This window comes from Mesoplodon mirus (assembly GCF_964341445.2).
Source record: "Mesoplodon mirus genome assembly, chromosome: 4".
Taxonomy (NCBI): Eukaryota; Metazoa; Chordata; class Mammalia; order Artiodactyla; family Ziphiidae; genus Mesoplodon; species Mesoplodon mirus.
Window position 1 is genome coordinate 61,886,090 of NC_138979.1, and position 26,160 is coordinate 61,912,249.

Here is a 26,160-nt window from a genome sequence, read left to right on the forward strand (position 1 = left end):
TCTTTGACTTCACTTAATATGATAATCTCTAGGCTCATCTATGTTGCTTCCATATATATATATATGAATATACCATGTCTTCTTTATCCATTCATCTGTCGATGGACATTTAGGTTGCTCCCATGTCTCGGCTGTTGTAAATAATGCTGCTGTGAATATTGGGGTGCGTGTATCTTTTCAAATTAGAGTGTTCTCCCTATGTATGCCCAGGATTGGGATTGCTGTATCATATGGTAACTCTATTTTTAGTTTTTTAACGAACTCCACACTGTTCTCCATAGTGGCTGCACCAGTTTCCATTCCCACCAACAATGTAGGAGGGTTCCCTTTTCTCCACACCCTTTGTTGACTTTTTAATGATGGCCATCTGACTAGTGACCAGTGAGGTGTAACCTCATTGTAGTTTTGATTTGCATTTCTCTAATAATTAGCGGTGATAAGCATCTTTTCATGTGCCTGTTAGCCATCTGTATGTCTTCTTTGGGGAAATGTCTCTTTAGGTCTTTTGCCCATTTTTTGATTGGATTGTTTGTTTTGTTGTTTTGATATTGAGCTGTATGGCTGTATGAGCTGTTTGTATATTTTGGAAATTAATCTCTTGTCAGTTGCATTATTTGCAAATATTTTCTCCCATTCTGTAGGTTGTCTTTTTGTTTTGTTTATGGTTTCCTTTGCTGTGCAAAAGCTTGTAAGTTTAATTAGGTCCCATTTGTTTATTTTTGCTTTTGTTTCCATTACTCTAGGAGACAGTTCCAGAAAAATACTGTTGTGATTTAGGCCTGTGTTTCTGTTTAGGAGGTTTATAGTATCCAGTCTTATGTTTAGGTCTTTAATCCATTTTGAGTTTATTTTTTTTATGGTGTTAGAGAATGTTCTAATTTAATTCTTTTCCATGTAGCTGTCCAGTTTTCCCAGCACCACTTATTGAAGAGACTGTCTTTTCTCCATTGTATATTCTTGCCTCCTTTGTTGTACATTAACTGATCATAAGTTCGTGGGTTTATTTCTGGGCTTTCTGTCCTGTTCCATTGATCTATGTGTTTGTTTTTGTGCCAGTACCATACTGTTTTGATTACTGTAGCTTTGTTGTATAGTCTGAAGTCAAGGAGCCTGATTCCTCCAGCTCCATTCTTAAGATTGTTTTAGCTATTCAGGGTCTTCTGTGTTTCTGTACAAGTTTAAAATTTTTTTGTTCTAGTTCTTTGAAAAATGCCATTGGTAATTTGGTAGGGATTGCATTGAATCTGTAGATTGCCTTAGATAGTATGGTCATTTTAATATTGATTCTTCCAATCCAAGAACATGGTATATCTTTCCACCTGTTTGTGTCAACTTCAGTTCTTTCATCAGCGTCTTACAGTTTTCAGAGTACAGGGTTTTTTTTTGCCTCATTAGGTAGGTTTATTCCTAAGTATTTTATTCTTTTTGATGTGATGGTAAATGGGGTTGTTGCCTTAATTTCTCTTTCTGATATTTCATTGTTAGTGAATAGAAACTGTATATTAATTTTGTATCCTGCAACTTTACTGAATTCATTGATGAACTCTAATAGTTTTCTGGTGGCACCTTTAGGATTTTCTATGTATAGTATCATGTCATCTGCAAACAGTGACAGTTTTACTTCTTCTTTTCCAGTTTGGATTCCTTTTATTTCTTTTTCTTCTCTGATTGTTGTGGCTAGGACTTCCAAAACCATGTTGAATAAAAGTGGCAAGAGCGAGCATCCTTGTCTAATTCCTGATCTTAGCGGAAATGCTTTCAGCTTTTCACCATTGAGCATGATGTTAGCTGTGGGTTTGTCATATGTGACCTTTATTATGTTCAGGTAGGTTCCCTCTGTGCCTACTTTCTGGAGAGTTTTTTTCATAACTGAATGTTGAATTTTATCAAAAGCTTTTTCCACATCTGTTGAGATGATCATATGGTTTTTATTCTTCAGTTTGTTAATGTGGTGTATCACATTGACTGAATTGCAGATATTGAAAAATCCTTGCATCCCTGGGATAAATCCCACTTGATCATGGTGTATGATACTTTTAATGTATTGTTGGAGTTGGTTTGCTAGTATTTTGTTGAGAATTTTTGCATCTATGTACATCAGTGATATTGGCCTGTAATTTTCTTTTTTGTGTGATATCTTTATCTGATTTTGGTCTCAAGATGATGATGGTGGCCTCATAGAATGAGTTTGGAAGTGTTTCTTCCTTTGCAATTTTTGGAATAGTTTCAGAAGGATAGGTGTTAACTCTTCTCTAAATGTTTAGTAGAATTCACCTGTGAAGCCATCTGGTCCTGGACATTTGTTTGTTGGGATTTTTAAATTACTGATTCAGTTTCAGTACTGCTAATTGGTCTATTCATATTTTCTATTTCCTCCTAGTTTGGTCTTGTGAGATTGTACCTTTCTAAGAATTTGGCTATTTCTTCTAGGTTTCACATTTTATTGGTATATAATTGTTCATAGTAGTCTCTTATCATCCTTTGTACTTCTGTGATGTCGGTTGTAAATTCTTTTTCATTTCTGATTTTATTGATTTGGGTCCTCTCCCTTTTTTTCTCGATGAGTCTGGCTAAATGTTCATCAATTTTGTTTATCTTTTCAAAGAACTAGCTTTTCGTCTCATTGATTTTTTTCTTTGCCTCTATTTCATTTATTTCTGCTCTGATATTTGTGATTTATTGCCTTCTACTGACTTTGGGTTTTGTTTGTTCTTCTTTTTCTAGTTGCTTTAGGTGTAAGATTAGGTTGTTTATTTGAGATTTTTCTCATTTCCTGAGATAAGCTTGTATCGCTATAAACTTCCCTCTTAGAACTGCTTTTGCTGAGTCCCATAGGTTTTGGATCATCGTATTTTTGTTTTCATTTGTCTCTAGGTATTTTTTGATTTCTTCTTTGATTTCTTCAGTGATCCATTGATTTTTTAGTAGCATATTGTTTAGCCTATGACATGTTTGTGTCTTTTGCAGTTTTTTTTTTCTTGTAGCTGATTTCTAGTCTCATAGTGTTGTGGTTGGGGGAAAAAATAAAAGATGCTTGATACGATTTCGATTTTGTTAAATTTACCAAGGCTTGTTTTGTGGCCTAGCATGTGATCTATCCTGGAGAATGTTCCATGTGTACTTGAAAAGAATGTGTATTCTGCTGCTTTCGAATATAATGCTCTATAAATATCATCTGGCCTAATGTGTTATTTAAGGTCTGTATTTCTTTATTGATTTTCTGTCTGGATGATTTGTCCATTGATATAAGTGGGGTGTTAAAAAGCCCCCTACTGGGCTTCCCTAGTGCCACAGTGGTTGAGAGTCCGCCTGCCAATGCAGGGGACACGGGTTCGTGCCCTGGTCTGGGAACATCCCACATGCCGCAGAGCGGCTGGGCCCATGAGCCATGGCTGCTGAGCCTGCGCGTCTGGAGCCTGTGCTCTGCAACGGGAGAGGCCACAACAGTGAGAGGCCCGTGTACCACCAAAAGAAAAAAAAAAAAGCCCCCTACTATTCTGTTACTGTTGATTTCTCCTTTTATTTCTGTTAATATTTGCCTTATATATTGAGGTGTTCCTGTGTTGGGTGTATGTATATATATATATTTACAATTGTTATATCTTTTTCTTGGATTGATCCCTTGATCATTATGTAGTATCCTTCTTTGTTTCTTTTAACAGTCTTTATTTTAAAGTCTATTTCGGCTGATATAAGCATTGCTACTCTGGCTTTCTTTGATTTCCATTTGTGTGGAATACCTTTTTCCTTTCAGTCTGTATGTGTCTCTAGATATCTGAGTCTTTTGTAAGCAGCATATATACGGGTCTTGTTTTTGTATCCATTCAGCCAGTCTATCTTTTGGTTGGAGCATTTAGTCTGTTTATATTTAAGATAATTATCAGTATGGTTTTGTTTTTTGTTTTTTGGCTACATTTGGGTCTTTTGTTGCTGTGCATAGGCTTTCTCTAGTTGCTATGAGCAGGGGCTACTCTTTGTTGTGCCCGGGTTTCTCATTGTGGTGGCTTCTCTTGTTGTGGAGCATGGGCTCTAGGTGCGCGGGCTTCAGTAGTTGTAGCACACAGGTTCAGTAGTTGTGGCTCGCGGGCTCTAGAGCGCAGGCTCAGTAGTTGTGGCGCACGGGCTTAGTTGCTCCGCAGCATGTGGGATCTTCTCAGACCAGGGCTCGAATCCATGTCTCCTGCATTGGCAGGTGGATTCTTTTTTTTTTTTTTTTTTTTTTTTTTTTTGCGGTACACGTGCCTCTCACTGTTGTGGCCTCTCCCGTTGCGGAGCACAGGCTCCAGACACACAGGCTCAGCGGCCATGGCTCACGGGCCCAGCCGCTCCGCGGCATGTAGGATCCTCCCAGACCGGGGCACAAACCCGTGTCCCCCACATCGGCAGACAGACTCTCAACCACTGCGCCACCAGGGAAACCCGATATGTATGTTCTTAATGCCATTTTATTAATTGTTTTGAATTTGTTTTTATAGGTCTTTCCCACCCCCCGCTTTCTTCTTTTGTTTTCTTTTTTGTGACTTGATGGCTATCTTTAGTGTTATATTTGGATTCCTTTTTCTTTTTGGGGTGTATATCTAGTATAGATTTTTGGTTTGCCGTTACCATGAGGTTTTTTATAGCAGTGTATTATATACATGATTGTTTTAAGTTGCTGATCTCTTCATTTCAAGTGCATTTAAAATACCCTGCATTTGTATTCTCCCCTCACGATTACTGTTTTTGATATCATATTTTACATCTAATTGTTTTGTGTATCCCTTAAATGCTTATTGTGGATACAGATGATTTTACTACTTTTGTCTTTTAACCTCCATACTACCTTTGTGTGTGGATGATTTTCTGCCTTTATTATATGTTTGCCTTTACCAGTGAGCTTTTTCATTCCATAATTTTCTTGTCCCTAAATGTAGCCTTTTATTTTTCGCCTAAATAGGTTCCTTTAACGTGTTGTAAAGCTGGTTTGGTGGTGCTGAATTCTTTTAGCTTTTGCTTGTCTGTAAAGCTTTTGATTTCTCCATCATATCTGAATGAGAGCCTTGCTGGGTAGAGTATTTTTGGTTGTAGGTTTTTTCCTTTCATCACTTTAAGTATATCGTGCCACTCCCTCCTTGCCTGCAGAATTTTTGCTGAAAAATCAGCTTATAGCCTTACGGGAGTTCCCTCGTATATTGTTTGTTGCTTTTCCCTTGCTGCTTTTGTATTTTCTTTTTATCTTTAATTTTTGTAATGTTGATTAAAATGTGTCATGGTTGTTCTCTTTGGGTTAATCCTGTATGGGACTCTGTGCTTCCTGGACTTGGGTGACTGTTTCCTTTCCCAGGTTAGGGAGGTTCTCCTTCTGAGACCCCTATAATGCAAATATTAGTGTGCCTGATGTTGTCCCAGAGGTCTCTTAAACTGTCCTCATTTCTTTTCATTCTTTTCTCTTTTTTCTGTTTAACGGCAGTGATTTCCACTCCTCTGTCTTCCAGCTCACTAATCTGTTCTTCTGAATCCTTTAGTCTACTGTTGATTGCTTCTAGTGTATTTTTCATTCCAGTTATTGTATTGTTCATCTCTGTTTGATTGTTCTTTATATTTTCTAACTCTTTGTTAAAAACTTCTGACTTCTTGCTCTGTGCATCCATTCTCCTCCCGAGTTCTTTGATCATCTTTAAGATCATTACTCTGAACTCTTTCTCAGGTAGATTGCCTATCTCCACTTCACTTAGTAGTTGTTCTGCAGTTTTATCTTGTTCCTTCACCTGGAACATATTTTTCTGCTATGTAATTTTGTCTAAGTTGCTGTTTGTATTTTATGTATGTCATAGGTTACCTACGTTTCTCAACCTTGGAGACGTGACCCTCTGTAGGAGGCAGCCTATGCATCCCCGCAGTGCACTCCTCTCTCATCACCCAAGCTATATGCTCTAGGGGCTCCCCCTAAGAGGGCTGCATGGGTCCTTCTGTTTAGTGGGCTGACTGTATGGGCTGTCTGGTAGGCTTGGTTAGCCTCTAGTCTGGTTGGTTAACGGGCCCTACCTTGCGTGGATTCTGCTACATGTTGTTTAGCAGGGCCTGGTCCTAAGGTGGCTGGTTACGGAATCCTAGGGGTCCCCAGGGCTAGTGCTGTCTCACCGGTAGGTAGAGTCAGGGTCCTGAAGACTCTGGGGCTGTTGCCCACCTACTGGCAGGTGAAACCAGATCCTGGGGTTGGCGCTGGGCTTCTGGAAGGCAGAGCTGGTTCCTGAAGTCTGGCTGCAGGGCCCAGGGATCCCAGATCTTGTTTCAGATCATTGGTGGGAGAGGGCCAGTTCCTGACACAGTTGGGTATGGGGTCGGGAGTGTCCTGAAGGTTGCGTTGCCCTGCTAGTGGGCAAAGGCAGGGCCCAGCCGGTCCCAGGGTAGGGTCTGGCCTGTGTTGCAGGATCATAATTTTCTTGCTTCCAGTGTCTGCTCCCTGGTAGGTGAAACTGGTCTAGAGGCTTGTGCAAGCTTTCCTGGTGGGAGGTGCTGGTGCCTGTCCACTGGTTTGTGGAGCTGGGTCTTGGCCCTCTGGTGGGCTAGGCCATGTCTAGGGGAGTGTCTAGAGGTGGCTGTGATCTCTTTAGTCTTTAGGCCACCTGTCTGCCAATGGGTGGGGCTGTGTCCCCACCCAGTTAGTTGTTTGGCCTGAGTCATCCTAGCACTAGAGCCTACAGGCGAGGCTATTGAGTGGGGCCAGGGCTTGGCACTAATGAGCCAATATGGCAGCTGCTGGGAGTGTTCTTGAGGTTGAATGTTCCCCAGTACGTCTGCCACAAGTGTCTGTGTCCCCAGGGTGAGCCACAGCCACCCTCCCACCTCTCCAGGAGACTCTAAGACCAACAGGTAGGTCTGGCCCAGGCTCCTATCAACTTACTGCTTTTGCCTTGGGTCCCAGTATGCATGAGATTTTGCATGCACCCTTTAAAAGTGAAGTCTCTGTTTCCCCTAGTACTGTGGGGCTCCTGTAATTAAGCCCCACTGGCCTTCAAAGCCAAATGCTCTGGGGGCTCATCTTCCCGGTGCCAGACTCCCAGGCTGAGCAGCCTGATGTGGGGCTCAGAATTCTCACTCCTGTAGGAGAACCTCTGCAGTATAATTATTCTCCAGTTTGTGGGTCTTCTACCCACAAACAAAAGGGGGTATGGGATTTAATTATATCACAAGTCCACACCTCCTCCCCTACTCGTTGTGGCTCCTTCTTTATGTCTTTAGTTGTAGAAAATCTTTTCTGGTAGGTTCCAGTATTTTTTCATCAATGGTTGTTCTGTAGATAGTTGTGATTTTGTTGTGCTTGTGAGAGGAGGTGAGCTCAGGGTCTTTCTACTCCACCATCTTGGTTGTTTTCCTTATTATTCTGATTTTATAGATAAGAAACAAACTTGGTGGAGCTCAGTCACATGATTTCAAGTGACAGGACCAAGACTCAAGGGCAGGGCCTCCATCTCCTCTTCTCACACTCTTTCCACTTGTACCTTTCTCCCTCTTCCAGAAAATCATAGCAAAAACTCCTTGCTTGAACATTGTAAATGTAATCTTGCCTCACTTTATAAATTTCCTAAATTCAGCAAGTATATTACAGAAACCAGTAGTGAGAAACTGTCATCTCAATTAACTGCTAGGTAACAAAATGTATATACTAACTAGCTTTGTTTTATATATTAGATCATATTTGGATCAGCTCCTGACATCGATGTACTGACCTAAAAGCATTTTAAAAGCCCTACATTGTACTTCCTTTCAGATTTTATGTATATGAAAGATGGGAAGTAGAACAAGAGCAGCAGCCTGGGGAAAACTCATACAAAAGAAAGGACTTAAAGGAATTGAGTCAAATAAATGGTACTAGGCAGAGGTGGCACACTGTACAAAACTGGGGAGATTGGTCACTGCATTCCAAAATGAAGCAAGTGAAACTCCACCAAGGAAAAAATCAAGTGCCAGATGCATTTAAATGAAGTTTTCTTGTGTAAGGAAAACATTCATGTCAGAGTATCAAAGGAAGAGGTAACATACATGTCAGAGTGTCAAAGGAAGAGGTAGCCAACTAAAGTGTTAGTACTAGGGAAGAGTTACCATTACTCAGGAAAAAATTAATCTTGGATCCTGCAGTTTGGGTTAAAAGCCAGAAGAAGAATTACTGCCTGGCTCTTTTCCCTCCGTGTACCAAAACAGAGCAACCTCTACTTAGAAGAAAACCTGTCCCCCACGACACAGGCTAGGACAAGTTTCTCTGCCCTTGGCCATGCTTCCCTTGCCAGCTCACACTCTAGCTCTCCACAGCTGCTGCCTCGGTCTTCATTCCACAAACCTGGGAAGCCCTCACCTCCTCCCACACTCTGCAGCTTCAGAGAGAAAATAGGAACTGTCATGAACTTCAACTTTCCTGACACCAAATCTACACATCTAACTATATCTGTACACACCTTTGAGCCTTCCTCACTCCTATTGCAGTGACCCTCATAGCTGTGGCTAATGCCTTCACCTGTGCACAGGGATCTTGTGCAGACAGTTCCTTCACACAGCAGCAGCAGCAGCAGGAGCCTCTCTCTACTGGCTCTTTTCCATCAGCATTTAGATGTACATATGTATTAAATCTCCCCATCTTTAAAAATAAATAAAAGCATGCCCTCATGTCTCCCTCTAGATATTGACCTGTTGCTTTCTTCCTCTTTACAGCCAGATCTAAAGTGTCAGTTTCTCACCTCCTGCCCACTTCTCAACCCACGGTAATCTAGACTCTGTGCCCACCACTCTACAAAAAATTTTAAACAAGAGCACTAATGGTTCTCATTTTACTAGTCCTCCTAGCAACATTAAACCCTCCTTTTCAAACAACTCTTCCTTTAATTGATGTGATACCTAGTTTTTTAGTACTTCCTTGACCACTCTTTCTTATTTGCCAGTTTCTTGTCTATCTGCTGTAGATTCTCAGGTTTTTGTTCCCAAATCCCTTTTCTCATTCTGTACATACTTCCTAGGCTCTCCCATCTTTCCCCAGGCCAGTGATAGATTTGGGCACATCAGACCTATACTTCTCTCCTGACCTCTGCCAAACTTCTACCTGAATATCCATTTACCAGCCTACCAGACATCTTCCCTTGGATATTTCACAGGCAACTCAAACCCAACAAATCCCAAAGCTCAACTTCCCCCATCAAATCTGCTCTATCAGTATTTCCTACCTCAGGAAATGGCACCACTGCCCCACCCAGTTCTAGCCAGAGATCTAGGAGTCATCCTTTACTTGTCTCTCACACACTTCACATTTACCAATCTCCTAGTCGTGTTGATTCTACATCTTGAATATCCTTTAACTCCATGGATTTCTCTCACCAATGCCACCGCTGTCATCCGGGCAACCATCATCTCTCATCTGGACTGCCACAATAGCTTGTAAAGTAGTCTTCCAGTATTCACACATATTGTCCATCCCCCAGTCTGTTTCATATCCTGCCAGTATCTTTAATAAAGCTCTGCACAATCTGGCCTCTTCTGGCTTCTCTTGCCTCTCTGTGAGCTAGATCCCTCTTGCCCTAGTTTATTGTTCCCCAACTCTGCAGACCTTCTTTTAGTTCCTCCAGCAGAGCACGTTCTTTTCTCCCCTTAAAGCCTTCCTACTTGCTCTTCTCTCCCCCTCTAACTCTCCAGCACTCTTCATCAGGGAAATTCCTATGGAATCTCTTCCTCAGGGAAATCTTCCCTGATGCACCAGACTCATTTGCTTTCCTTGTTAAACAATACGCTAGAATCATGAACCCTTTCAGTGTGCCCAAATCACCTGTAATTTTTGGTGGTGTAAAATTATAGGTGATTGGGCTTCCCTGGTGGCGCAGTGGTTGAGAGTCCGCCTGCCGATGCAGGGGACCCAGGTTCGTGCCCTGGTCCGGGAGGATCCCACATGCCACGGAGCAGCTGGGCCCGTGAGCCATGGCCGCTGAGCCTGCGCGTCCGGAGCCTGTGCTCCGCAACAGGAGAGGCCACAACAGTGAGAGGCCCACGTACTGCAAAAAAAAAAAAAAAAAAAAATTATAGGTGATTTATAGTGGCAAGATTTTCCAGTCTTGCCACTAAACTGGAAGCCCTGGAGTCCAGGGACGATGTCTCATCACCACTGAATCCATGCTGCTTAGTATAGTGCCTGGCACATAGACACTGGTTATTATTCATTGAATAATAAAATAAATACAAATACAGAAGCAATTTATCAAAAAACAGCCCATCATCTTTCCATGGTATTAAAGCAGAAATCAAAATGCCCTGTTAATCGACATAACTTTTCATGCTTGCATAATACCAAGCTATTGTTGGGGGAGGGTTTGACAAACTTAAGCAACCTGACAGAAAACAAGGAACTCGCTAAACATGTAACTCTAACCATGGACATCTCTTCAACTTATCTGCTGATTTTTTAGAGATTTTCACATTTTACATAGTTATAATCCATGCATAAGCACTATTTTAATTCTGCTTTTTACACATTTCCTCCCTTAATCATTGTCTACTTGTTATGTTTAATGGTAACCTGGGGTTACAACAGGTTAATAGGTCATAACTTTCTTAGTCGTTTCCTCTCCAAAGTTAGGGGTTGTTTTTGGTTAGTTCTGATGTTGTTATGAATAGCATTGCTGCAAACACTCTTCATAAACAACTTTTTCATTCCAAATTATCTCCTTGAGGAATACAGAAGTGGAGTTGAGACATCAAAGCATATGAGCAATTTATTTCCCTTCATATAGATATCCAGAGAGTTCTCAAAAGAGAATCAATGTGCGGTACCATTAATAATGTATAATAAAAACCTATGTTTAGGGCCTCCCTGGTGGCGCAGTGGTTGAGAGTCCACCTGCCGATGCAGGGGATACGGGTTCGTGCCCCGGTCTGGGAGGATCCCATATGCCGCGGAGCGGCTGGGCCCGTGAGCCATGGCCGCTGGGCCTGCGCATCCAGAGCCTGTGCTCCGCAACGGGAGAGGCCACAACAGTGAGAGGCCCGCATACCGCAAAAAAAAAAAAAAAAACAAACAAACAAAAAAAAAACTATGTTTAATTCTGTGTAGCCATACCAACACTGGGTTTTATACTTATTTAAGTTTAAATTTTCTTGAAGTTTAATAGATAATAACTAACATTTATTGAGCTCTTTCTATGTGTCAGGGACTTCTAAGGATTTGATGTAAATTTCCAATTTAATAATAACCATAAAGCTCTAAGGTAGATGCTACTACTGTCCCCCTTTTAGAGATGAGAAGACCAAAGCTTAGAGTTGCCCAAGTGAATTAATGAGGTTTAAATGTAGATGTGCTGGGCTTCCCTGGTGATGCAGTGGTTGAGAGTCCGCCTGCCAATGCAGGGGACATGGGTTCGTGCCCCAGTCCGGGAGGATCCCACATGCCGCGGAGCGGCTGGGCCCGTGAGCCATGGCCGCTGAGCCTGCGCGTCCGGAGCCTGTGCTCCGCAATGGGAGAGGCCACAACAGTGAGAGGCCCGCGTACCGCAAAAAAAAAAAAAAAAAAAAAATGTAGATGTGCTGATTCCAGAACCTCTACTCTTAACCACTGTGATACACTGCTGTATGGTTTGTTAGTGGTAATGCTTTTTTTTCTGTTTTATTTACCCAAAAGGAAAAACTTTCTATTAAAAACAAAAACTGAATGTAGCTTTTCTGACTTCAGGAGTGTCGCATAATTTATTGCTAGAGAGCTTGTTGTTTTGTTGAGGTAAATATCTTGATGGACCTTTTTGGTTGAGAAAGGTCAACTCTCTGGGTTTAGCCTAAGTGGGCCAGGAGGATACAAAGAGAGATCAGTTACTCCAAATAATAAGATGAAAGAAATCTGAATTTTCATTGGATGCCCTAGAAAAAGAGAATGAGGCCTAGGAAAGAAAGTAGAGGGAGGTTGGTGAAAAGAACTGAGATGGGATACATGCCAGAAACACGGCAGGAGTCAGGGGCCTACTGGAGGACATGGCTGGTGAGAAGTTTCCTGAGAGAGAGAATGGCTGTCAGATTGCTATAAGCAGTCACGTGTGCACTGAATTTGAAGTTGTTTTCAGCTTTGTGCCATAGCCTTCCATTAACTCTAAATCTTTCATGCAATTTGGATACATCTGATTATCTTGGTGGTGGATCATTTGGAGGAATGAAGGATGAGGAGTGGCACGTCATGGGCAAGAAGGCAGTAGCTAAAGGAACAGTAGACAGTAGACAAGCAGACTGCATCATGGTCTAACCCAGGAGACACAGAAGCAACTTTGGAAACTCTTGCAGAAATTGAGTCTCAGGACTGACCACGGTGGTTGGAAATGGGGCTCGGGCCATTTTTGTACTGAAAGAATAACCCTAAACATTAAATTGTTTGGAGTTGTCCAGGTTGGAAACTTCTGGGTTATATTCAAGTGGAAAAGAAATTTTGTTGAGCCACAGTAAAAGAAATTTGGTTTATTAGCAGCATTTGTCAGTCTCCTCCTTGCCGTATGGTAATTACCTTCCAGAACACCAGACTCTTCTGGGTTTCCTTGTGCTTTATCAGGCACTCATCAGTTTCCTTTGCTAGTTCCTCCTTTTCTTCCTGATCTCTTGATCACAGTGTGCCACAGGGCTCAGTCGTCCATACTTTCCTCTATCAACGGACACTCAGTCCTTGGTGATCTCATCCAGTCTCCTACTACTAAATACCATCCATATGTTGACAGTTCCCAGATTTGTATTTCCCAGACTTCTCTCCTGAACTCCAGACACATATATCTATTGCACACTTGAAATCTCCACTTATATGTCTAAAACTCATCTCAAACTTTACATGTTCAGTGGTACACTTCTGATCTTCCTCCCAAAAAATGCACCACTCATGGCTTTCTTCATCTCAGCTGATGGCAACTCTGTCCATCCTCTTCAAGCCATAAAACATGAGTCATCCTTTATGACTCTTTTTCTGTTATCCTCCATCTCTAATTTGACAGGAAATTCTGTTGTTTTTACCATCAGAATATATCCAGAATCTGCCCATTTCCACCATCTCTGCTTCTACCACCTGAGTCAGAGCCTCTGTCATCTCTCAACACAATCACCCCAAAGTCTCCTAACTGACCTTCCTGCTTCCACCTTTCCCTGCCTCACAGCCAACAAAGATCCTTTTAAAGCCTATATGATTAAAGTGTATTCACTCCTTTGCCTCTCATTTCATTCAGAGTAAAAGCCAAAGTTCTTACAGTGGTCTTATCTGATCTTCACTGATTCCTGCTTTAGACAAAGATACATCTTGGTAAATCATAGTTCTTCATTGCAGGCCAGGCTCTATCCATGCACTCTACCAATTGCCAAAAACAAAATGTTAAAAAGGTGAATGCAAGCCTAGCAAAGTTACAGATCAGTAGCTTTTCTGCCTGTGGACAGATTGGACATTCCTTATTCAAAGCAGTGGTTGAGTAAGATGTGACTTGGGGGTGAGGGGGTAGAGAGAGAAATCCTGATATCAGCCACTTTCTTGCTAATGAGCACATTATCTGTAGTTTTGGTGTATCCTCTAGAGGTTTCTAATATGCAGAATGATCTACTTCTGAGCCTCTTTAGGCCATTAAGTTCTTTGGCATTGATGACGAATTTCCTGTGGCAGGGAACTCATTTTTACTTTTGTCAGCTGTTCTAAAAGTCAGTAGATTGATGCAGTTGGTTATGAAAATACCTGCCAACATTCTGAGGTCCATGCCCTTACCTCCTGCCTTCTAGACTAATGATTCTCAATCAGGGGCCACTTTGTCCCCCAGGGGACATTTGGCAATGTCTGGAGATGTTTCTGGTTGTCACAGCTAAGGGTGGGAGGTGCTACTGGCATCAGGTGGGCCAAGGATGTGGCCAAGCACCCACCAATGCACAGGACAAACCCCCCATAACAAAGGATTATGCAGCCCAAAATGGCAGTAGTGCTGAGGTTGAGAAACAGCCATCTAGACTATTCTGGCGGACTTCTAATCTACCTTGTGCCCCATTGCCAAACCAGCATTCTTAAACCATCACGTTTATCCATCACTCCTAAGTTCCAGTAGCCCCCATAGCTCTTCATTGCCTGAAAGATCAAGTCTCTCCTTCTCATCCTGGCGTTTAGATCCTGAGGTGTTTTGCACGTTTAACGTATCCATTCCCCAGCAGGAACTCTGCTGCTCCTAAGCTTTCATTGGCACCATCCTTCGCACCACCATCCTTTTACTGACGTTACCCCCCCAAACACACAACCGGTGAGGACCCTCCCCACAGCTCTCCTCTGATCCAACTCTTAGCCTCTGAAGTTCACACGTGTGGCACACCCCTTGCCACTGAGTCAATCTATGCCACTCCCTTCTGTACATATCAGGGCTCACATGTCTACACTGTTATACAGCTATTCCCTCTATCTTGTCTCCTCCATAAACTCTTTGAAGGGGTCCATATTGTATTTCTGGCCTATCGATCTCAGTTTCCACAGCGTAAGGTGTGAAAACCATATTGTTGTATTGAGAGTTCCTTGTTGTGAGAGTCAAATGAGCATAAAAAGTACCTTGCATAGGGCCTGGTACCCAGTTTGTTGCTCAGAAAATTACAGAATCATAATATCTATTGAATACACTCAGGAGTCCATAGCAAGTGCTTAATAAATCTTTTAAATGTAATTACAGACTGGAGAGAGCATGCATTCAGACCAGCCTGCTATTTGGAACTAACAGCAAAGAAAAACTTCCATCAGAAATCCTACACCAATTAACACTCCTTCATGCTAGAGTGAATCCAGGAGCAGTGGGTGTCACATTTTCCCCAAGTGGAGTCTAAGCCAACCTTTCCGCATTTAACAAGTTAATGAACAGCTTGTGAGTAACACTTTGCCCACTCTGGCCCAATTTAGAAGGCTGCCAAAAGGATAAGATGTCAATATGCCACTCTCTGCTTTGCCGGGGTGCCAGCTGCATCCTGCCTAAGTGCTCCTGCCCTCAGCCACTGGAGAGAGCATGATGTCCTTAGCGAAGTCGGCACCAGCAGGATGAGGCTGCAGCGCGGGCCTGGCCTTTCCCCAAGCGGAAGAGAGCCTTGTCTCGGATCCTGTGAGAGAAGTGAGTGGGGCTTGGTATTCTGAGCAGCCCAGGTTTGGCTTTGGGCCAGGCACTGAGTGGCAAACAAGAAGGAACACATTCCGGGAAGGCAAGGAGCCCTGCCAACGCGAAGGAGGACCAGCCAGCAGGGCCTGCTGGGCGCCAGGTGCTCCTTGGCTCTGTGGAGGTCAGGCCCGCGGAGGATAAACTCGGGTTTCTCTGGATTATCGTTTCAGAGGCTTAAACGCCTCCCTCCCCCTCACTTTCAGTGGGCAACGCGTATGTAGCCATGTAACCGTTAAATTTGAATCCTCTCTGCTCTGGGGTCCAGCCCCTTATCTCTAAATGAAGATAGGAGGAGAAAGAGTGAAATCACACCTTGCAGAATCCAGGTTTCTGTAATTCTGTGCCCTGGGTAAGAGAAGATGCTACTGACAACAAGGGCAGAGCCGGGGAAAGCCTGGGGTTTCTGTGCCCCTGTTGGAAGCTGAGCTCCCCACTCACCCCCAGAGCCCACACCACACACACACACACACACCCCACACACACCCCCCACACATACCCCACACACACCACACACACCACACACCACACACACACACCACACACACCACACCCCACACCACACACACCACACTCACACCACACACCACACCCCACACCACACACACCACACCACACACCACACACACACCACACTTGTTCTTCACACCAGCCACTTCTGCCTTCTGACTGACCAGACCTCAGGAGATGTGCAGAGTCCTTGGGAACGCTTTCCTCTCATAATCACCTCAGGCCTTTCCCCCGGGGTATGATAGAAGAGGGGAGAGGAGAGAAAGGACCAAAGGGCACCGGGGAGAAATGGCCCTGGGAGCCTGCCCAGCTTCCCTTCTGCCACTGCCAGGGCCTGGGGACAGCATGTGGTGGTGGGGGGCCCTTTCTTTGAGAAAGAAGAGCGAAGTCTGTCCCTCACTGCCTTGGCTCCAGTTCCTGCTGGACTTTGCTGCCACCTAGTGGCCCAGTGGCATCTCACCTCCCCCCCACCCCCCCACCCCCCCAGAGTGAGATCAGCCTAGGGATCTGGCCTGTCCCAGCCTGAGGCTGACAGGAGAGCCTTCTCTGAAAAGCTCCTCTGCCCTAGGATGCCCTGATTCTGCAGTGCAGCTGCTAGGAGAGAGGAGCAGCACAGGGTCACCACCTCACCTAGCTCGATAGGTGTCCTAATGGCATGGCCACCAGGTGAGAGGGCCAGGGCTGGCTGGGTGGGCACCTGGGAGTGGGGGCAGTTTCTTACTCCCAGGATGTCTCTGGTGGGATGCAGTTCTCCCAGAGTCCCCCTCACTCCTGAATGCCTTTTTCACGAGAACTTCTGCCCACTCTCACGACTCTTCCTTATCTGGCTAAAGCCCATGTTGCAAACTGAGGCTCCCGCATAAAACATATATATATATCCCTCCGTTTCTCCAAGTTTAGGGCTGCTGTTTCTCCCTTATAAAGTTAGCTGAACTTAAAAAATATGACATGCCCTCACTGTGGTGCTGCTGCTATGAACCCCTCCCTGGGAATAGTGAAAAGGAGGTGTGTGATAGTATGTAGAAATTCAGCCATATTTTTCTGCATATTACATCCACGTGTTTATTTACTTTAGCAAAAGAAAGCACTTGGTTTCAGTAACCACTGATTCTGCCAGCTCCAAACTTTCAGACCTGAGCTGCAGTACCCAGGGAATGTATAAAATCCAAATTCCCTTCTCCTGCCTACCTCTCCAACCTCTTATTTTTTTTATTGTGGCAAAATACATATAAAATTTATCATCTTAATCTTTTTTAAATTAATTTATTTTTGGCTGTGTTGGGTCTTCATTGCTGTGCGCGGGCTTTCTCTATAGTTGCGGCGAGCAGGGGCTACTCTTCGTTGCGGTGCGTGGACTTCTCACCGCGGTGGCTTCTCTTGTGGAACATGGGCTCTAGGCGCTTGGGCTCAGTAGTTGTGGCTCACGGGCTCTAGTTGTGGCACGTGGGCTCAGTAGTTGTGGCACGTGGGCTTTAGAGCGCAGGCTCAGTAGTTGTGGCACACGGGCTTAGTTGCTCCGTGGCATGTGGGATCTTCCTGGACCAGGGCTCGAACCCGTGTCCCCTTCATTGGCAGGTGGATTCTTAACCACTGCGCCACCACGGAAGCCTTATCATCTTAATCATTTTTAAGTGTATAGTTCCACAGTGTGAGGTACATTCACATTATTGTCCAACAATCATCACCATCTCCAGAACTCTGTTTATCTTGCAAAACTGAAACTCTGTACACATTAAACAATAACTCCCATTTCCCTTCCCCACAGCTCCTGGCAACCACCATTCTGCTTTGTGTTTCTATGAATCTGACTACCATAGTTACCTCATATATGTAGAGTCATACAGCATTTGTCTTTTCGTGACTGGCTTACTTCACTTAGCATAATGTCTTCAAGGTTTATGCATGTTGTAGCATATGTCAAGACTTTCTTCCTTTTGAAGGATAAATAATATTCCATTGCATGTATACACCATATTTTGTTTATCCATTCACCTGTCGATAGATACTTGGGTTGCTTCCACCTTTTGGCTGATTGTGACTGACACTGCTATGAACATGGGTGTACAGATAGCCCTTCAAGCCCCTATTTTCAATTCTTGTGGGTGTATACTCAGAATTGGAATTACTGGATCATATGGTAATTGTTTTTAATTTTTTGAAGAACTGCCATACTGTTTTCCACAGTGGCTGCACCATTTTACATTCCTACCAATAGTGCATAAGGGTTCCAATTTCTCCACATCCTCAGTGACACTTTTGTTTTCCATTTCTTTGATAGTAGCCATCCTAATGGATATGAAGTGGTATCTAATTGTGGTTTTGATTTGCATTTCCCTAATGACTAGTGATGTTGAAATGTCTATTCAAGTCCTTTACCGACTTTTAAATAGGTTTTGTTGTTGCTGAGTTGCCCTTTCCAACCTCTTTTCATGTCACTCTCCCGCTGACTAGTATTCTAGACTTATGCAGATGGTCTCTCTGTTCCTCAGAGACATTTAGGGTTCTTTCCTACCTTTCACAGTTGCCGACCCTTTTCCCAGCTCCTTCCATGACTGGCTCCTCATCCTTTAAGCACCAGCTTAAACCTCACTTCAGAGAATATTTCTTGACCACCCATCCAAAGCCACCTCCCTGTTTACTGTATCTCGTATCACTGTTTCTTTCCTTCATGGAACTTAATCACAATCTGGAATTACTTTGTTCACGATTTACTTGGAATTTATGTTTACGTGGAATGCAAGTGCCATGGGGGTTGCAGAGATATTGCCTGACATGTTCACTGCTCTATCGTCAGTGCCTAGCTTAGTACCAGCTCATAGTCTGGGCTCAGCATTTACTGAACGAATGAATCACTACTAGAGGGGGCCTCCCAGAGAGAAAGTGAGGTGACGTGGCCCAAATTGGAATTTAACCTCCATAATCTAGGCTTGATGTCATAGAAGAGGACACAGGGGTTTTCTAGCTCTGAGTTTCAGACTTTAATTCCTGAGTCAGGAGCACAGTACTAGTCGAACCAGGGACATTGCTTTGGAGTTGCCCAGGAGAAACAGGGAAGCATTCTCAGTGTCCATCCAACAGAGGGAGGAGGCTATGGTGGTGTGCTGTGGCCATCCTTACCATTCCCCATATGCCTGAAGTACAAGTCACCTCAGCTAAAGTCCTGTGAGATGTGCAAAGTACTTGGGATTCTGGGAATGACTTTGGCTCCGTTAGTCTCCTTCGTGCCAAATATGTCAGTAAAGAGCACTTTTAATGAGTAGTCAAAAGATAAAAGTGAACTTCCCATACCACGGGACACTAGAAAAATCGGATTTTTTATTTAAAAATATTTTCAAAGGCTAACGCCATAGTGGAACAACTGAAGGATAGTTGAACCAAATTCTCAGGGCATTAGAGGAGCATCCGCCAACGCAAGCAGGTCTGTATAAATACACATGGTTTATAAATGAGCACAACAGAAGGTACGCTGGCCAGAGGGCCAGGCTGGGGGACAGAAGGGAGAAACAGAGGGCCCTCCAAGAGGGACAGGCGCACACTCCTATCACTCAAAGCCCTGGACCCCAAGAGGGCCTCCAAAGCCACCTACTCTACTGCACGCCTCTTGCCGTCTCTGAGCCTGGGGCATGGAGACTGGAGACTTGGCACCTCTCATGGCCTCTGGCTCAACCCAGCAAGTCTCAGAGAATGGACCTGTTCTCCCTGCCCTTCAGCAAGGACCAGGGAGGGGAGGCGCTGGGGCAAGTAGGATTATTTCCCTGAAAATCTGATAGAAAGGAGTGATTAAGGGGGCTGGTTCCCAAAAAAGGACGGGCATTCATCCGGTGTGGCAATGTGGGGAGAATGGAGCAGTGAGTTTCACCTGAGACATACAGATTTAGTGCAGGTATCCCAGAAGGCCAGGCTCTAAGCCAAATCCTAGAACCTGGGATGGGGAGAGAATGAAGAGACCTCCAGTCTGAGTTTGGGTTTGTCATAAATAGGACAGACAGTCACAGCTCCACAGTAAATAACTTCCACCTGGATTTCTCCCTAGTTAACCTCTCAAGTGTCTGAAGAGGGAAAAAGTGGCTCTTTCTGACACCACCCACCCCATCGCCAGTGACTTTTCCTGATAAGTCTGGCCTCCCCACTAAGCCCTTTCCAGAACCTACAAAGGCACTCTCTTAGCATTTCGGAGTCCCAGAGAGAACAGGCCAGAGTTTTAAGGCACAGAGAAGCTTTTAGAATTGAGGAGACCTTGACAGAGAAGGAAGAATCTCTAAGGCAAAGCCACTACCATGTCCACTCTTCCTATCCTCTACCTCTCTTGTCCCCAAAGGTATCAGACAGACCCCCTTGGCCTGGTCCCTGCACTGTCCCAGGCCCACCTTGGACACCTCCATTATACTCATGGAGAACAAAGCCCGTGGAATGGAGGACCCTCCTGCATGGCCTGCAGGTGACATGGTGAGCTCTGCCCTGTGGTGGCCCAGCACCATCGTGCCCGGTGCCCAGCCAAGCCCGACAGGCTGCCATTGGCCACACCCAAAATCCAGGCAGTCAGGCAGAGAGTACAAAGCAAGACCTCAGATCACAGCCACTGACCCTCCTATCCCTCACTTCCCACCTGGGGCACCTTGGAAATGTGTGAGCACACCAGGGAAAGATCCAGTACCTGGTCTGCGACCACAGTGACCAAAAGGCCCTGCTCCACCTGTCTCACCAGGAAATAGCAGCTGAGGACACAGAATGCTGGACCTCTATTCTCCTTCACAGCCGCTGCCACAGTCCCCTGCTGCAGGCAGTGTCCTCTCAGATTCAGCCAGCCTCCTCATGAGGGGCCAGAGCAGAGCCTCTGCACAGAGTGTGAACACTCCTCTTGCTGGATTCCTGGCCACAGGCCCTCCTCTCCTCATTCATAGCTTACCTCACTCCCTCCAGTCTGCCCTGCATGGGTCCCTGGCTGACTGCAGAGAAGTCCTTTGGGCCCCCAAACAGGGACTCTCAGGCGTCCAAGTGAGAGCACAGTATGCTGGGAGAGAGCGGAGCCCACACTGGTGGTTTGGGTTCTGGCCTCTGTCCCACCACTGGAGTGAGCCAAGTGACAGGTACCAAAGCATGGCCTCTGTCCCTTGCAGTGGCCCCAAGTGCTCTTCCTGTGTGTCAGAGCTGTTTCCAAGGAACAAGTTAAAATTTTTTTCATTTAAGTGGCTGCTGAGGCTTAGTGTACAGAATTCCTCAGCTAGATCCAAAAATCTGTCTTTTTGTCCGAGTCCCAAAATTGTAGGAGCTTTGTAAACAGGTACTAAAGATCACTCATTAAAAGAGGGAGAAGAGTTGGGGGGAGGAGAAGGGATCTGGAATATTTTCTTTCAGACTCAGTCTCAGCACAGCAGCAGCATAAACCAAGCGGATTGTTGGTGGCGCCTTAGCACCCAGAGCATTCTTCTTGGAGGAGTGGGGACAAAGGCCAAGTGGCTGTTACCTGCACACAGGAGAGATGACCAGGTCAGACAAAGGGCCTAGAAGGCAGACATGAGTCAGTGCAGACTTTGTCCACCCATGAGAGGGGGTCCAGGTGGGATCTGTGTACCCTGCCCAACCTTGCTAAGGGCCATCAAGCCAGCTCAAGGGCAAGGCCAGGACCAGCCAGACTAACAAGCAGCCTGGCCATAGGCTTTGGCTGCTGTCCTTAACCCTCAATCCCAGAAACATGAGAAAGAGAAAGGGCATCACCTGTGCCCAGGGACTGAGTCGCCCCAACTCAGGGAGCATAACTGCTGTTCTAGCCGGGAGATGCGGAACGCCAGGTACGATGAAGACATGACCAAGAAGCAGATCCTGGAGAAAGAGGGGTAAGGAGGAGTTGAATCTCTCTTCTAGAAACGGGGCATTTTTACAGAATCACCAAAAATAGGAGTGGGACTAAGCTAGTTCCTGCAGTTGGAAGAATTAAAGAACCCTTTGCCTGCAGTTACGTTCTAGACCTAGGCATCTTTTTCCCAGAGGGCACATGGGGGTCCTGAGACTCATCCCCATGGAGGTGTCCTTGAAGCCCAGCAGGAGTTCTGGGTCCTTCAGCTGGGCCCACCTTCCCTCTGACCAGCCGCCTTGGTCCTACACCCCCTGTGCGAGGCCACTAGGATTACCCCCTAAGGTGGTAGCCCTTCCCCCAGCAAGTGCTGAGGCTGACAGTCAAAACCCAGCCAGCAGAGCCGGAGGAAGGTGATGAGGTAAGGTGAGGGAATCCAGAGGTTGGCTCTTCATAAAGCATCCCACCATGCTCACTGCTCTACTTAGGCAGAATTACAGACAAGCCTGGGCTTCCAGAAAACACCCCAATGGTGGGCAGTGGGAAGGCCATGGCTCTCCCTTAGTCTATCTGATGGGCCTCTCAGATTTTCCCAACCCTCCTCCTCCCCAATCCTGTGCAACTTTTTCTTTCTTCAACAAGTTTCATGTCTTGCCCCTCTCCACAGCCTTAACCCTAAATTACAGGGTTGTAGGGATGAAAACTGGAGATACTTTATCTTGCTCTAGAAGAGCCTGCTGCACGGCTGCCAGACGCCACCCGGGAGCTTGCAGTTGACTCAGAACCTTCCCCTCGCTCTGGACACTGACCTCCCCACACACCAAGGCCCCGGCTCTAAACACTTAGACACCCACCACCCTCCATGCAGCCACCTACAGCACGAGGAAGACCTGCAGGAGCCCGTGATCCCAGAGCCTCTGCTCCCCGTTGCTCTCGGGCTCATCCTCCAGCCTCTCCTCCTCAGAGTCAGCGTTCTCTGCAACAGGACGGCGTTAGGCAGCTTCCTGGGCAGAAGGCAGGACCCCAGCCCACTCCCCCGCCCGTGTTCTCTGGAGCCGCTTGGGCTCTTGGCTTTCCCTTATGGATTTGGAGAAAGAAAGAAACAGCTCTCAGAAGGCCTGCTGGCTGTGATGACCTCTTTTTGCAGCAGTGGGAGGCAGGAAAGCCTGGTCTTTGCAAGCAGTTGCCATGGACAAGCACGCTGAACTCACCAGACCCCGGAGGCTTCCTGGAGGGGAAGAAGTCATCCGTGGAGTCCATGGATGCCCGAGGGATACAAGGGATGTTGTCTGGGAGGGACAGGGACCTGGAGGCAGGGCACACTTTTCTCCACTTCATCTCAGGGATGAGGACTTCCTGCAGAGAAGGCAGGAGAAGCTGTCTCACCGTGGCGCCCTTGGGACCCCACTTGCCCTAAGGGGTTCACGCTAGATTTGTCAAAGCCTTTCCAGATAGTATCAATATGCCCAGCAAGCATGAAAGCAGGTGTCCAGAAGCGGGGAAGCCACCGCCGTAGCAGTCACCCGTCTCATCTGCTCCCTTGCTGTGACCAGCCACTCTTCCAGGGAATGGTGTCTTTGAAGACTGCTAGTGTAGAACCACAGTGGAATCAGACATGAGCCATCCCAGGTACATGTTCAGATCGGCTGAGTCCAAGACAGCTTGGCACTATATACCTTAGGTGGAATAAGTTGTGACTCCTGCTAATCTGGGCTCTAACCCTATGTCACTGACCTTGATTTAAGGTCCCCATCAATAAAAAGGGGAACATCGCCTTCCATCCCCTGCATGGTATTGTGCGTATTGTATGCTTGGCTAAACGCTCAATAGTTACTGAAGTAGACTTCAAACACCCTGGGATCATTTCCACCCCCCACCCCTGCTCAAGAAACTCTGCTTACCCAGGATCCCAGGAGCAAAAGAAACAGCTGGGACCTTGGCCAATCTAAAAGGAGCCTGCCTCGGTTCTGACTGCCTTCAGCGCTCTTCCCCAGGGACATCTCCAGCCCCTTGAAGGCCCTCCTGACTGCTAAAGGAAAGAGGGGTTGCTGGCTCTGTACCCGTGAAGGTATAGGGTCCAACCTGGGCAGTGTTCCGGGGGCTGGGCATCTGTTCTGCTCAGGAAGTTAGCACATCTGCCCAGGACATAGTGGCTCTGCATGGTATGGAGCGTGGTGGGTCTAGGGGACCCCCGACACAGCATGGCCACTGGCTCTTGAGCCTGCTGCCCCAGTTCTGCACTGTGGGCTCCTGCCTGGGAGGCCCTGAAGCCTTAGAGCCACAGGCAATCTCAGGCCAGCCACTTTTGCTCCCAGCCTCAGCTCTCACCAGAGACTCGCACTCAGGTTCCTCTAGAAATTCTCTTGCACTCAGACTCTTCTTGCTGGAAGGCTGAGGAGGGAAGGGAACAGGGATCACTTGTCCATCTGGAACAGCCAGAGTCAGGCATGGGGAGGTATTAACACTCTCCAAGAGAGCTTTACCTCCAAATAAGCCACTTTGGGTCAGATAGAGCCTAAAGCTCCTAGAGTTTGCAGGGGGATCCCTAGTTAATGCTGGAGCAGAAGGCAAATCCAAGGCAACATACTCCCCCAAGCTGCTGCCCTCCCCGTTCCTCACCATAGGCAAGAGAGAGCTGTAGGCATATTGGGAAGCAGCCACATGCTCCTGTCCGTCTGTGCACCGAGGAAGCACAAGTGAGGGTTATACGTGGGGACACACAAGGGCCCAGTGGCCTCAAAGAGGCTCACAAGCATAGACGCATGGTCCAAGGACTGCCTCTAATTCACTGAGCCTGTGCCTGTTACTCCCCGTTTCCTGTGCCGGGGAGATGGGCCAGCCCCGCCGCGACAGCCCTGGCCCCAAGCTTCATACCTGTAGGTGGGTGCAGACCCTCCTCAGCATGTCATATACACTGTCCCGGGAGAGCAGTGACACAAAGACATACTAGAACATAGGAAGAAAACAGAAAGGGGCAAGGTACGTAAAGACTTGGGAGAGTGCCAGGGTCAAGCTGTGGACTCCTAGAGCTGGGATGGGGAGAAGGACAAGGGAGCGCTGGCCCAGTATCTCACTGACCTTCTGGCTGGTGGTGGTGGTGATGGCCAGGCCATTGGGAAGGAGCCGCGCCATCTTGTGTTTTTTGATCATTTGCACAGACACCACGGGAATGACCACCTGACAGGGAGAGAGGCATTCTTCTCTCAGGACTCACCCGCCAAGGACACAGTCCCTTTGCTTCCTGCTTAGGGCGCCAGCCACAGCTGGCAGTGACCCAAGCACGAGCACCATGGAGATGTCTGGTCCCACGTGGGAGAGTATTTGAGCCTCCACTGTCTCACGCAGGCTCCCTTCAGTTATCCCCCACCCCTTGGCCGCACGCGCTGCTCCAGCCTCTCACCCCATCATCCAGGAGGCAAGGACGGTTGCCCTGGTGAATCCCATACTCCAGTAACAGAGTTCCCTGAGCCACCATGGCCACTTTTGGGCCCCCATAAGTGTGACATCCCACTCTGATTCTGAAGGCATTTTGGAGGTACCCATAGGCAGAATAATTTGGCAGTGAACTGTTCAGGCCGCTCAGGCCAGATGTGGAGTCTAGATTGGGGCCCCTGTTTGGAAGGGGTGGGGCTAACTGCCCTGGACACCAGGTGGGATGCCCCACAGTGAGAGGCCTCACCAAGTGTCAGCGTGTGGAGGGACAGGCCTGACTTGAGGTGTGCCCGCAGGGCAGGGGCTTCTCTTCCCTGGGCTGTGGCAGCCCTTACCACTTATTACTACCTTGATATCCTTGCCAAAGAGGCTGGCATGGAAGCAGAGCCAGTTGGGGGAGATGTAGAGCCGGCCCTGGAGAAGGAGGTCCCTCTGGAGGGCGCAGGAGCACACTGGGGAGTCACAGGAGACTGCCGTGAGCAAGGCCAGCCCGGGAGCCCCAGGGCCTGGGTCCTCCCACGCAGGAGTCCAGAGTGCAGCCTCGGGGACTGTCCTCCTAAGTACCCTTCCCAATCCCAGGCCCCAGCAACCCATTCCCCCAGCACCCTAGCATCCTTTCCCGCGACTCCTGACCACTCCCACCCCTCCATCCATGCCCCAAAAGATCCGGCAGGTTTCTGCCCTGGTCCCCTAAGCCTGGATGTTCACCTCCACAGGCAGAATTCCTTGCCCTGCCCTGCCAGGGAGAGAGGGCCTTGATTGTGCAAATGCTCCCACACACTCCCTGGCAGGCCTGAGCAGGAGAGAATAGTCACTGATAAGAGCAGGACAGAAGTAAGATTTGGAAGCCCCGACATTGCCTCAAGAAAATTTTTGTAAGTTCAACTTCATATCTCAAATCAGCCCAGTCTTCTCACACTTTTGAAGAAAAGGCACGTTCAAAGGGCAGCCAGTTCCCATATCTGATTTGTGCCTGGAAGCTCTGGGGGAGAGGACCTGGGCCTTGGGCACTGCAGGCGCCTGTCCAGCCACCCGGGGAGACAGCTCACCTTTGAGAACCACCTCCTCCAAGGGGATGTCCTTAAACAGCTTGTGATATTGCTGGTTGTATTTTCTCAGTAGTGTCTGCAAACACACGAGCTGGGTCTGAGAAGTCCCAGGAGATCGGACCACCAGAGGGCCCTGCTCCAGCCACCAGGAAATAAGGCCACAGGGGTGGGGGGCCTGCGGTGACTTAGCATGAAGTAGTGGGTAAGCAGCCAGTGGGTGTGGAGGGCTGACCTCCAAGCACAGCTTGTC

At 46.7% G+C, this 26,160-nt stretch overlaps 2 protein-coding genes across 5 annotated transcripts in view; one reads left to right on the forward strand and one right to left on the reverse strand.

The window, feature by feature from the left end:
• Positions 1-18,468, forward strand: part of SENP8 (SUMO peptidase family member, NEDD8 specific) — a 44,588-nt gene extending 26,120 nt beyond the window's left edge. Inside the window, exon 2 of the transcript XR_014293862.1 lies at positions 14,658-18,468. The gene's annotated coding sequence lies outside the window, so the exon portion shown is untranslated. The remainder of the gene's footprint in view (positions 1-14,657) is intronic.
• Positions 18,469-18,933: 465 nt separating this feature from the next.
• GRAMD2A (GRAM domain containing 2A) overlaps positions 18,934-26,160 on the reverse strand; it is a 35,947-nt gene continuing 28,720 nt past the window's right edge. For all 4 annotated transcript variants that reach the window (XM_082618518.1, XM_082618517.1, XM_082618519.1 and 1 more), the window contains 9 exons: positions 25,911-25,986; positions 25,210-25,313; positions 24,508-24,606; positions 24,304-24,375; positions 23,758-23,820; positions 22,641-22,785; positions 22,306-22,405; positions 21,354-21,458; positions 18,934-21,102 (listed from right to left, as the gene is read on the reverse strand). In XM_082618518.1, coding sequence (XP_082474644.1) covers positions 21,099-21,102; positions 21,354-21,458; positions 22,306-22,405; positions 22,641-22,785; positions 23,758-23,820; positions 24,304-24,375; positions 24,508-24,606; positions 25,210-25,313; positions 25,911-25,986 — 768 coding nt within the window. In that variant the 3' untranslated portion in view covers positions 18,934-21,098. The remainder of the gene's footprint in view (positions 21,103-21,353; positions 21,459-22,305; positions 22,406-22,640; positions 22,786-23,757; positions 23,821-24,303; positions 24,376-24,507; positions 24,607-25,209; positions 25,314-25,910; positions 25,987-26,160) is intronic.